At 64.4% G+C, this 12,322-nt stretch overlaps 1 protein-coding gene across 3 annotated transcripts in view; it reads left to right on the top strand.

Annotated features, from left to right (window-relative positions):
* The window catches only part of STIM1 (stromal interaction molecule 1), an 80,678-nt gene extending 71,602 nt beyond the window's left edge, over window positions 1-9,076 (top strand). For all 3 annotated transcript variants that reach the window (XM_071567648.1, XM_071567655.1, XM_071567664.1), the window contains one exon: window positions 5,872-9,076. In XM_071567648.1, coding sequence (XP_071423749.1) covers window positions 5,872-6,418 — 547 coding nt within the window. In that variant the 3' untranslated portion in view covers window positions 6,419-9,076. The remainder of the gene's footprint in view (window positions 1-5,871) is intronic.
* Window positions 9,077-12,322: the final 3,246 nt, after the last annotated feature.

Below are 12,322 nucleotides of genomic sequence, written 5' to 3'. Positions count from 1 at the left end.
CGGCTCGGGCTGGAGTCTCTGCGGGGTCCCGGGGTTGAGGGGAGAGGGGCTGGGTGTGCTCAGGGGTTTCTGCTGCCAGTGCCTGCCTGGGGGGATGGACAGAGCCAATGGAGATGGGAGTGTGGCACCAAACCCCGTGCCAAGGCCCATCTCCAGCTGGGGAGGGAGGCGGCAGCCAAAGCAAAGGAGGGAGTCAGGAATGCAGGGAAATGAGTCATTCACAGCAGGGGGGAAGGGAGGAAACTGCTGCCAGGTTTGTGTTGAGGCTGCTCTGGAGCTCAGCCCTACAGCACATTTGGGGATGTGCCTTAGGAGAAGCCTTTGTGCTCTGGTGCCACACACTGGGCATGGCATGAGGAGCCTGGAGCAGGGGCTGCTCCGAGTGCTGGGCATAGAGGGGTGAGGAGCCAGGGCTGGGGGAGCAAACGCTGGCCAGGGCAGCTCCTGGGCTTCCCCTGGCCATCTGCTGGGATGTGCTCGAGCAGGAGCCCCTGGAGAAACCCCCCATGGGCTGCAGGGCTGAGGAGAAACAGGGGTGGGTTCCAGCTCCTCTTCCTGCCCTTCCCCTGCCCCTCTGCTGCTCTCAGGCTTGCTGTACTCCACACTCTCCTTCCTCCATGCTTTGCTCTCCATTTCCTCTGTTTGCCAAGTCAGTCCATCCCATTTTCTCACCCTGCCTCATTCCCCACACTCGAGTGGGATCGGTGGGATCGTGGAGCGGGGCAGGGAGTGTGGGTGGGTGAGTCTGTCCTGCCCTCAGGCAGGGGAGTGCTGTGGGTGTTGGGCTTTGCAGGCTGGAGGTGTGCCTGGATCCCTGGAAAAGAGCAGGGAGCACTGCTGGGATGGAGGAGAGCTCAGGCTCCAGGTATTGGCCTGTTCTGCTCCGAGGTCTCCAGGAGGGATGAGCTGTCAGTGCCTCCTGTTGCTCCACAGAAGGGATTCTTCTGAAAGCCCTTTCCTGGGATCCCATCAAGGCCTGGCTGTGTCCTGGGACAGCCTTTCCTCTTGGCAATGTGCCATGCTGGTTCAGGAGCATAATCCTCATGGAAATCAGTGGGATACAGCCCAGGCCTTGGCTGAGCCTCACCTGAGAGATGGAAATACCCTGGCAATGCTCTTTCCTCCCTCCTGTCCCAGCTCTGAGCTGGGGAGTGTCCCCTCCTGCTGCTGTCTCTGCCACAGCCAGAGTGATCCTGAGAATCCTGTCCCCCTGGATGCATTTTCTTGGGGGAACCACCGGGAAAAGGGGCATTTGGGGCTGTAGAAAACCCCAGAAGTTTCCAGTTGCTGCTGCTCTGCTCCCAACACCAGCCCGTGGTGGGTGCCACACCAGGAGGTCCCAGAGGGTGTGTGTTGGTCTGTCAGGTGTCCCTGGGATTGTCCCTGGCATGGCAGGTCTGTGCCATGTGCCAGGATGTCCCCGGAGCCTGGCACAGCAGGGTGGGCTCTGCTGCCCCCCAGGGATGTGCCACTGGGTGCTGATGGGAGCAGTCACTGGATCTTCTCCTGTCCTCCAGGAACGTGTTGCTGAGTCACAGCTGGATGGGCTGTGAGTGAAATGGGTTAGCTCAGATATTTGGGAGTTGTGTCCCCCTGGGCTGAGTCCCATGAGCTCCTTCAGTGCCCCCTGAATGACGAGCCCAGAGGGAAACTGGGGGTCCTGCAAGGTGGGACCTGGCACAAGGAGAGGATCCCTGGCACAGCAGCACCAGCCACACAGGAGTGGGGACATGGACCCCCCACCCACCCCCGGGGTGCCCAGGGAGAGCAGTCCTGGGAGGGGACAGTGGCCGTGGTGCCACCAAGGGCCTGCTCCTGCTGTTCCCACAGGACCAGCTGTCCAGGGATCAGGTTCCAGGTGTGCACCCAGGGAGGAAACTCCCCCTGGAGCAGGGCAGGGCTCTCCTGTACCCAGGGAGGAATCTCCCCCTGGAGCAGGGCAGGGCTCTCCTGTACTCAGGGAGGAAACTCCCCCTGGAGCAGGGCAGGGCTCTCCTGTACCCAGGGAGGAATCTCCCCCTGGAGCAGGGCAGGGCTCTCCTGTACTCAGGGAGGAAACTCCCCCTGGAGCAGGGCAGGGCTCTCCTGTACCCAGGGAGGAATCTCCCCCTGGAGCAGGGCAGGACTCTCCTGTACCCAGGGAGGAATCTCCCCCTGGAGCAGGGCAGGACTCTCCTGTACCCAGGGAGGAATCTCCCCCTGGAGCAGGGCAGGACTCTCCTGTACCCAGGGAGGAATCTCCCCCTGGAGCAGGGCAGGACTCTCCTGTACCCAGGGAGGAATCTCCCCCTGGAGCAGGGCAGGGCTCTCCTACTGCCATTTCTCCATGTGCTGCCAGTGCCTTGGGATTGCTTTGGTCCCCCGTGGACTGAAAACTGCAGAACTTTTGGGATAGAGGGAGAGACTCGGGAGCCCAGCAGGGAAAACTTGCCCTCTTCACTCATCTCTGAGGTCACCTCAGTTGAAAACATCCAGGGTTTGCTGTATTTGCCACTCTCTCACTTGGATTTTAAGGGAGTTTTTTCACTAACCCTCGACCAGATCCCTGTGGGGTTGTGGCAGCCAGAAGGGTTGGATTGGATTTCATGGAAAAGAAGATTCTTTGGTGGAGTTACAAGGCTGAAGAATGTGAAGGAAGGAGATGTTTCTGAGCCTGCCATCCCTGGCTGGGACCTGCTGTGTCCCTTGGGGCTCTCCCACCTCCTCAGGGATGCTCCTGCCTGGAGATGATCCTGGCTCCGACCGACACCATTCCCAGGCCAAGGTGCCCCCATGGCCTCACTCCTTCTGCTGTCTGTGCTGGCACCCAGCACTGGCCCAGCTCAGCATTGGGCTGTGCCAGCCCCTGCAGCCAAAGTCTGCCTTGTTTTCCTGGAAAGGAGACACTTTCCAGGGATTTGTGGAGGACATAAACCTCTGGAGGTTCAGGGAGTTCAGCCCTGGCAGTGTCACCCACAGCTCAGCAGTGCATGTGGTGGCTTCCACCATCCCTGAGAGAGGGAACAGGGAGTGTCCCCATGGGAGTTCCCAGCAGAAGTTCCCCCTTTGCAGGTGTGTTCAGCACCAACACAAGCCACAAACATTCAGTAAGAGCAGGAGACTCAGGAATTGCTCAGAGGGAAGGAGCTGAAGGTTGTGATGGCAGTTGGTTCTGTCTGCAGGCACTGGAAGCATCCCAAGGTCTCCCAGCCCCAGTGTGTGGGTCCTGTCGGTGTCTGAGTTTTGGGAACTGGCTCAAACACCCCCATGTTCAGCCCCATCCAGTGTCTTGGCTGCTGCTGTTCCCATGGCCCAGTTCTCCCAGTCAAAGGCGTGGACCACCAGCCGTGACTGACCTTCCGTGGGCTCCCCTGGTGGCCTTGGCAGCTCCACACGTGGGATCCATGGCAGGTGTGTGCCTTGGAGGGGCTCCAGCTGCTCACTCAGAATAGCCAGGGATTCCCCACCACCCGGATTGTTCCATTCTCCACTGCCCCTGGATGTGGCTCCGGCGCTGGGACATCGCCAGGATCGGCTCCATGTGCAGAGGACAAGGACAGTGCCAGCAGTGCCAGGGGCTCTTGGCTTCTGGGGAACATCAGAGGTGTTCTCCACAGCACATCCAGGGCTGAATCCCAGCCATCCCCGGGATTTCAGGATACCCTTGTCCTCCATGTATTCCCATGGAGCTGGAACAGAGGGCCCAACCTCACTGCATGGGTTCTGTCCCAAAATACCCTGGTCCCAGGAGGAGAATCTTTGCTGCCTGCAGAGCTCCCTGTGCTGGGGCAGCTGGGACTGAGCTCTGTGTGCCATCACTTTGGAGACAGGAACAAGTGGCTCCCTCAGGATCAGGGCTGGGACAGGACACAGACCCCAGGATCGAGGGCACCCCCAGCCCCTCTGCTGGCACAGAGCTGAGTGGGGCATCCCAGGCTGGGGGCAAGGGATGGGCATCCAGAGGGCTCTGGACAGCCTGGAGAGGTGGGACTGTGCCAACCTCATGGAGCTCAGCAAGGCCAAGTGCAGGTGCTGCCCCTGGGCTGGGGTAATCCCAGCACAGATCCAGGCTGGACTGGGAGCAGCCCTGGGAGAAGGACCTGGGGGGCTGGTGGGGGAGAGGCTGGACATGGCCCAGCCCAGAGACCTCCTGTGCCCTGGGGACTGTGCCCCTCTGCCCCTCAGGTGAGACCCCCTCAACCTGCGGAGCTCTGCCAGCCCTGGGGGCAGCAGAGGGAGGACATGGAGCTGCTGGAGAGGCCAGAGGAGGCCCGAGGATGGAGCAGCTCTGCTGGGAGGAAAGGCTGGCACAGTTGGGATTGTCCAGCCTGGAGAAGAGAAGCTTTGGGGGGACCTCAGTGTGGCCTTCCAGGAGCTGAAGGAGCCACAAGAAAGATGGAGAGAGACCATTTGCAAGGGCTGGAGGGACAGGACAAGGGGAATGGCTTCAAACTGCCAGAGGGCAGGGCTGGATGGGATGGTTGGAAGGATTCTTCCCTGGGAGGGGTGGGCAGGCCCTGGCACAGGGTGGGCAGAGCAGCTGTGGCTGCCCCATCCCTGGGAGTGTCCCAGGCCACGTTGGACAGGACTTGGAGCAGCCTGGGCTGGTGGGAGGTGTCCCTGCTCATGGCAGGGGTGGCACTGGGTGGGCTTTGTGGTCCCTCCCAACCCAAACCAGTGTGGAATTCTGAGCATCTTGTACTGCCTGGATGTCTCTGTAGGTGCTGGCTCTGCCTTGATGGTGTTTTCTCTTGTCTTGCCTCTCTTGCTGCTTCCAAACTGATGTTATTTGTGGTGGTACCGTAGGAGGGTCTGGGGGCTGCTCCTGCTGTGCGGGGCAGGTTTGGCGACCCCCCTCTGGTGGTCTGTTCTGGAGCAGGGACCGTGGGGGTCCTGGGGCTGAGGGACTGGGCAGCACCTCCATCCCTTCTCACTCTGCTTCTCTGCTCTGCTCCCCTCCATTGCCCTCCCATTCCACCCCCCTCTCCGTGTTTGGGGCGGGGTCCCCTCGTGCCCCCATCCCTGTGCCTGTGCCAGGGGGGTCCCTGCAGTGCCCGGTGCTGCCAGGGGGGCTGTGACACTCCTGGCCCGGTGCAGTGCAGGGACCCCGGGCATGAAGGGGCAGCGCCCACCGGGCCGGCAGGAGGGAGCTGTGACTTCCCATTTCCCCCTTCCTCCCCCTCCCCAAAGGCTCGGGAGCCCCTCGGGGTCCCGCCGCGTTTGCCACCCCCGGTAGGCACCAGGCTGGGCACAAACCCCTGTCGGGGCTGGCGCTGGGCATGGCTTCGTGCGGGGACGGCCAAGCTCTAATTCCAGCGCCGGGATTAGAGGCTGGCACGGGCTGAGCCCGGCGCGGGGGGCGGGCACGGGGGCTGGCATGGCACACACGGGGTGGGCACGGCACACACGGGGGCTGGCGAGGGCTGGGGACCCTCTGCTGTGGCTGCAGCTGGGGGGGCACCGGGACTGGGGCACGCTGGGAGCGCTCCCAGTCCCACTGGGATCCACGGGGAGGGAGGGAGGGAGGGGTCCCCCGTTCTGCCCCCGTGGGCTCACTCGCTCCCCTCTGCCCGGGGCATGAGCCACGATGAGCCCCGTGCTGGGGCTGCACTTGGGGGGTCTCTGCCCCGTGTGCCGATGGCTGGCACCAGGCAGGATGAGCCCCCCGTCCCTCTATGTGCCCCCGTCCCGGGAGTGCCCCCATTAGGGCACAACGGCGGGTGATGTGGCAGAGGCGGGGTGGGCGCCTGCCCCACTGCCCCTCCACGGGGGTCTCTGCAGCCCGGGAGGGTCCCCCCGCATCCCCGAGCCGCCGATCCGGGGGGGTGTGCGGGTCGGAGCCCCCCGACCCCCGCCCCTGACGCGCTGTCTCCTCCTCCCGTCCCCCCGCAGAGACTTGACTCGCTGCGACTCCGAGTCGTCCATCCCGCACCTGGGCGAGCCCCCGCGCCTGGGCAGCGCTGCCCCCCGGCTGCTGGCGGCGCGGCCCGCGCTGCTGACCCGCTCGGTGGAGGAGGCCGCCCCCGGCCCGCCGCCCCCCGGCGCGCCCACCCCCAACGGCGGCGGCCGCCTCGGGGAGCCCCCCGCGCCGGGCACCCTGGAGCGCCTGCCCGAGAGCCCCATGGCGATGAAGAAGATGATGATGGTGAACCACGGCATGGAGAAGTCCTGCAGCCTGGGGGAGATCAGCCACCCGGCGGCCGGCAAGCCCAGCCACTCGGATTCGTCGCGGTCGCACAGCCCCAGTTCGCCCGACCCCGACACGCCGTCCCCCACCTCTGACTGCCGGGCCCCCGGCGCCAAGAGCACCCGCATCCCGCAGCTGGCCGCCAAGAAGAGCCCGGGGGACGAGGACAGCAGCCTCACGGGCGACGAGGTTGAGCTCGGCCATGGCAAGAAAAAGTTCCCCCTAAAGATCTTCAAGAAGCCCAAGAAGTAGCGGGGGAGCGGCAGGAGCGCGTCCCGCCGGGCCGGGGTCGGAACCGGGAGCGCAGCGCGGCCCCCGCCGCGGCACGGCCCGACTATTTAAACTTATTTATTTCCCCAAGTCCGAGGAGGAGCACCGCGCCGCCGGTCCCGGGGAGCAGCTGCCCTGCCCTGCCTGTCCTGCCTTCCCTGCCCTCCTTCCCTCCCTGCCTTGCCCTGCCCTCCCTGCCCTTCCTGCCTTGCCCTGCCCTCCCTGCCTTGCCTTGCCCTCCCTGCCTTGCCTGCCCTGTCCTGCCCTCCCTGCCTTGCCTGCCCTGTCCTGCCCTCCCTGCCTTGCCTTACCTGCCCTTCTCTGCCTGCCCTGCCTTCCCTGCCCTCCTTCCCTGCCTGCCCTGCCTGTCCTGCCTTACCTGCCCTCCTTCCCTGCCTGCCCTGCCTGTCCTGCCTTACCTGCCCTTCTCTGCCTGCCCTGCCCTGCCCACCCTGCCCTGCCCTGCCCACCCTGCCCTCCCTGCCTTGCCCTGCCCTCCCCTGCCCACCCTGCCCTGCCCACCCTGCCCTCCCCTCCACCGCTGCCATCCCGGCTTTGCTGTGCATGGCTTCCAGTTACTCCTGCTCTGCTCAGCCACGCGGCCTTTGGGTTTGGTTTCAATGTGGTTTTAGTTTTTTATTTTATTTTTTATTGTTGTTACTGTTGATCTTTTCGCTGCCTCCTCAGGGCTGGCCGGAGGGCAGGGGCGCTGCCCCTCGGCTCACTCAGGTGCCCGCGGCTCTCCCGGCTCTCACTCCCTCCTTCCCCCCAGCCCTTTTCCAGCCGGGCCCCCGCGGTGGCTGCGCAGGGAGGGGAACCCTCCAGGGCCGCTCGCTCTCCATAAGCAGGAGCAGGGGAGGACTCTGCCCTTGCCGGTACTTGCGTGTCCCTGTCCCGGCTGGGGACGGGGCTGTGCCCGCGCTGCTCTGCCCGGCCCGGGGGCATCCCAGGGAAGGAGCCCCTGCTTGGCCCCGGCTTTGCTTCCCCGGGCCCCTCGGGGCACCCCGGTGAGGAGCAGGGAGGGCAGGGCAGTCCCGAAGGGGGCTGGAGCACAGCCAGGGCAGCCGCCACTGCACACAAAAGGAGGGGCTGCCAGGGCAGGGCCCGATCCCTGTGCTCATGTCCTCTGTCCCGGCTTGGCAGTGCCACAGGGAGGGAGCAGGGCTGTCCAGGGCAGGGGGCAGGGGCTGGGCCTGGGAGCACCCTGAGAACACCCTCTGCTCTCCTGGAGCAGCACCCTGGGAACACCCTCTGCTCTCCTGGCCCTGGAGCATCCAGGGGCTCTGTGCCCTCCCCAGGGGGCAGGGGGTGCAGGAGGCCCATGTGGGGTCTCCTGGCTGTGCCCACCCATCACTGGTGCCAGCATAGTCAGCCTGGTCTCAGTCTGTCCTGAGCCACTCCCTGGGTACCGGGGGCTCTCCCATCCTCCCTTGGCACCCCGTGGGTCACATCCTGCTGCGTTGAGCCCTTGGCTGGGGGGGTGTCCCCAGCACAGCCCCAGGCACTGAGGGGGCCCCATTTGGGGCAGCAGCTCTGGGCTGACCCTCCCTCCATGGTGGGCAAAGCCCTGCTCTGTCCCCAGGGATGGGCAGCCCTCCATCCTCTGGGATGGCCCCCACTCCTGCCCTGGGCCCTGTTCTGTTCTGAGGGGTGGGCACAGCTCCATCCCTGGGCCCTGCTCCGTCCTGAGGGGTGGGCACAGCTCCATCCCTGGGCACTGCTACATCCCTGAGCCTCACCCCATCCTCAAGGGTGGGCACAGCTCCATTCCCAGGCCCTGCTCCATCCCCGGGCCCTGCTCCATTCCCAGGCCCTTCTCCATCCTTGGGCCCTGCTCCATTCCCAGGCCCTGCTCCATCCCGGGCCCTGCTCCATCCCTGACCCTCCTCACCTCCCTCCATCCCCAGGGATGGTCCTGCCCCATGCCCAGCCCTGGCCCCAGCCCAGCTCCACAGCCCCCAGCGCTGGAGCTGCCCGAGGAGCCCCTGCCACCCCCTCGAGGGGGCTCCTTTGGCACCAGCCCACCCCCCAAAGCCCGGGGTCCCCGTGCCCACCCCCTCCCACCCCCAGCCCCCTGAGCTGCCGTCCCACACCCCTGAGGGGGGAGGGGGCCCCTCCTGCGAGGCAGAGGAGGATGCACAGAGAGGAGAGGAAGAGGAGGGTGGGCTGCTGAGAGCCCCCGGGCCTTGCTTTATGCCAGAGTAATATATTCGTGTCCTGACAACACAGGAAGGGCTATAAAGGTTTTTTTGTTCGTAGATGGGAGTTAAACAATTCCACTGTTGCTTTGAGATAAGTGAAAAATTCCTACCAGTGATTAAGTGCCTGCAATTCCCTGGGCATGGGGGGGATGTGCTCGGCCTCCATGGCCAGGGCTGCTGCCTGGCACCCCAGTTCCTGGGCAGCCCCTGTGCCAGGCAGGGTGCCCTGGGAATGCCAGCGGGGTTGGGGTCCCGTGGGTGCCCCCCAGGCAGGGGCTGCCCAGGCTGGAGCTGCTTGTGGTGGCAGAGACCTGTGGATGCTTCTGGGGAAGGGGTTGGGGATCCACCCACTGTCGATGCATCTGCCAACTCTTGATTTGATTTTTTTTTGTCATTTCATAAAACTTTTCAATCCAATAAAAGCATGTAGTCTATTTTACGAGCTGCCTCTGCTGCTCCTTCCAGCCCTTCCCAGGCCCCCAGTCTGGGGATTGGGGTGTGGGAAGGGTTCCCTGGGCACCGTGCCCAAGGCCTGCCCACGGGGTGCAGCTCTGGGGTGGCACATGGAACCACAGAGAGAAGGAATTGCTGCTGGAAAAGCCCCTGAGCCCATCGAGTCTGTCCCCCAGCACTGCCAAAGAGCCACATCCACAGGGCTGATGAATCCCTCAGATCCTGGCCCTGGAATGAGGGGCTGCTGTGGTGGGGTGCCCATGGCCCCCTCAGAGCCTGCACAGCCCCCTGGGAGCTGCTGATCCTGCTCGTCCTGAGCAGCCAGGAGGGACCAGGGGCATCACCAGCATGCCAGGGCATCTTTGGTGGCCTCGTGCCCCAGACACTCGTTATTGCTGCCTGTTTGCCCAGGCAGTCTCTCTCCTGGGCACAGCTCAGGAGCAGGAATGGTGGCGTGGGTGTCCTGGCAGCCAGACTGGCACTGCCTGGCACAGGCTCAGCCCCAGCAGCTGCTGAAGGGGCTCCAAGCAGTGAGTTCTCCATGAAGGAGCCAGGATTGCTCCCACAGTTCCCACGGGCACTGACTCATCCTCTGCTCCTGGGGGCGTTTCCTCCCCCTGTTCTCTGCACCTTCCAGGGGAGGCTGCAGCAAATCCCTGACCCTCCTCTGCTGCTTTTTAGGAGGAATTTCTGCCCGGGAAGGGTGGGTGGGCACTGGCAGGGGCTGCCCAGGGAGGTTTTCCCACCCTGTGCCCGATGCCCAGCTTGGCAAAGCCCTGCCAGCCCCTGGAGCCCACCCTGTGCCCAGTGCCCACCTTGGCACAGCCCTGCCATCCCTTGCAGCCCATCCTGTGCCTGATGCCCACCTTGGCACAGCCCTGCCAGCCCCTGCAGCCCACCCTGTGCCCGATGTCCACCTTGGCACAGCCCTGACAGCCCCTGGAGCCCACCCTGTGCCCCATGCCCACCTTGTCCCCCATGCCCACCTTGTCCCCCAGCCCAGAGCACTCAGTGCCACGGCCAGTCCTGCCTTGGGCACCTCCAGGGCTGGGCACTCCAACCCTCCCTGGGCAGTCCCTGCCAGTGCCTGCCCACCCTTTCCAGGCAGCAATTCCTGCTGCTGTGCCCCCTGCCCCTGCCCTGGCCCAGCCTGAGGCCGTGCCCTCTGCTCCCGTCCCTGTGCCCTGGGGCACAGCCCGACCCCCTGTCCCGGCTCCCCCCTCCTGGCAGGGATTGCACAGAGGGGTAACATCCCCAGTCCCTGTTGGCACAGAGCCCCAGGGTGGCACAGCTGGGTGGAGCTGAAGGTTTCAGGGCCTCAGGAAGTTGGTGGAGTTGCTTCATTTCCTGCCCTGCTCAGCCCCAGGTGCTGGGGGGGCCCCGGTCGGTCCCATCTCACCCCCTGCAGGGCTGGGGCTGCTCTGCAGGGGCTGAACCCACAAATTCCCAAGTGGAACAACTGCCCCACCTGGTCCTGGTGCCAGGAAACAGCGACTAAAGCAGAGCAGAACTCGGGGGCAAAGACCCCGAGCACAGCCCAGGCCTCAGCAGTGCCAGCCGGGATCACTTTTCCTTCTGTGGTCCCTTTTCCACTGAAACAGAGAAACCACCCCGGGTTTATTCCCCTTTCCCCATCAGTCCCAAACATTCCCCGTGTCCCACCTTGCAGGGGGAGCTCCCTGGGCTCCTGCTGTGCTGCTGCCCCTTCTGAGCCAGCCTGGGGGGACTGACTGTTCCTTGGAATCTGGATGGAATCGATGCCCTCCCATGGGAAGGGACAGGGGCCCAGCCAGGAGGATTAAACAGCTGAATTTCCAGTCCCTTTTTGTGCCATGGGGGGAAGAGGCACCTCAGGGGCTGGGAGGGGAAGAGGAAGGTGCTGCAAAGCACCAACACCAGATCTCCTCCTGCCATTCCAGGCTCCCCAGTGTCCCAGCTGCCATTCCCAAGGCATTCCAAGCAGGAGCAGAGAGGAACTGCTGCTGTTGGGGCTGGATGTTCCCACAAACCTCAGTATTGCCCCTGAGCCCTGATGGGACCTGCAGAACCAGGGACTGGTTTGGGCTGGGAGGGACCCCAAAGCCCCCCCAGTGCCACCCCTGCCATGGGCAGGGACACCTCCCACCAGCCCAGGCTGCTCCAAGCCCTGTCCAGCCTGGCCTGGGACACTCCCAGGGATGGGGCAGCCACAGCTGCTCTGCCCACACTGTGCCAGGGCCTGCCCACCCTCCCAGCCAGCAATTCCTGCCCAATATCCCATCCAGCCCTGCCCTCTGGCAGTGGGAAGCCATTCCCTGTGTCCTGTCCCTCCATCCCTTGTCCTGTCCCTCCATCCCTTGTCCTGTCCCTCCATCCCTTGTCCCCAGTCCCTCTCCAGCTCTCCTGGAGCCCCTTTGGGCACTGGAAGGGGCTCTCAGGTGTCTCTGGATCCTTCCCTGCTCCAGGTGACCCCCCAGCTCTCCCAGCCTGTCCCAGCCCAGAGGGGCTCCAGCCCTGGAATGTCTCCGTGGCCTCCTCTGGACTCTCCAGCAGCTCCAGGTCCCACACTGGGATCCCAGCCCTGGGTGCAGCACTCAGGGGGTCACCAGACTCCCCCAGACACTGCCCTGCCCTGCCCTGTGCCCTCTGCACGTGCCCTCGGCAGAGTGGGGTGGCAGCTCCATGTCCCCAATCCATCCCTGCCCATCCTGATCCATCCCTGCCCTTCCTGATCCATCCCTGCCCATCCCCTCCCCATCCTGATCCATCCCAGCTCATCCTGATCCATCCCTGTCCATCCTGATCCATCCCTGCCCATCCCAATCCATCCCTGCTCATCCCCTCCCCATCCTGATCCATGCCCCTGTCCATCCCTTCCCATCTTGGCCCATCTCAGCTCATCCTGATCCATCCCTGTCCATCCCTCTGTTGATCCCTGCCCATCCCAATCCATCCCTGTCCATCCAGATCCATCCCTTCCATCCCTCTGTTGATCCCTGCCCATCCCAATCCATCCCTGCCCATCCTGCTCTATCCCAGCCCATTCCAGTCCATCCCAGTCCATCCCAGCCCATCCCTGCCATCCCTTCCATCCCTGCCATCCCTGCCCAGCTCCCTGTGCCCCCTCTCGGTGTCCCGGTGCCCCCTCCTGTCGCATCCCTTTGGTTATCCCACAATCCCGGGGTCACCGAGGCTGGACGAGCCCTCCCAGCCCATGGAGTCCCCACCGTGACACCCTGCGTTCCCCGCCCCC

The sequence above is a fragment of the Pithys albifrons genome, chromosome 1 (genome assembly GCF_047495875.1).
Source record: "Pithys albifrons albifrons isolate INPA30051 chromosome 1, PitAlb_v1, whole genome shotgun sequence".
Lineage (NCBI taxonomy): Eukaryota > Metazoa > Chordata > Aves > Passeriformes > Thamnophilidae > Pithys > Pithys albifrons.
This window is presented reverse-complemented; position numbering and strand designations above follow the sequence as displayed.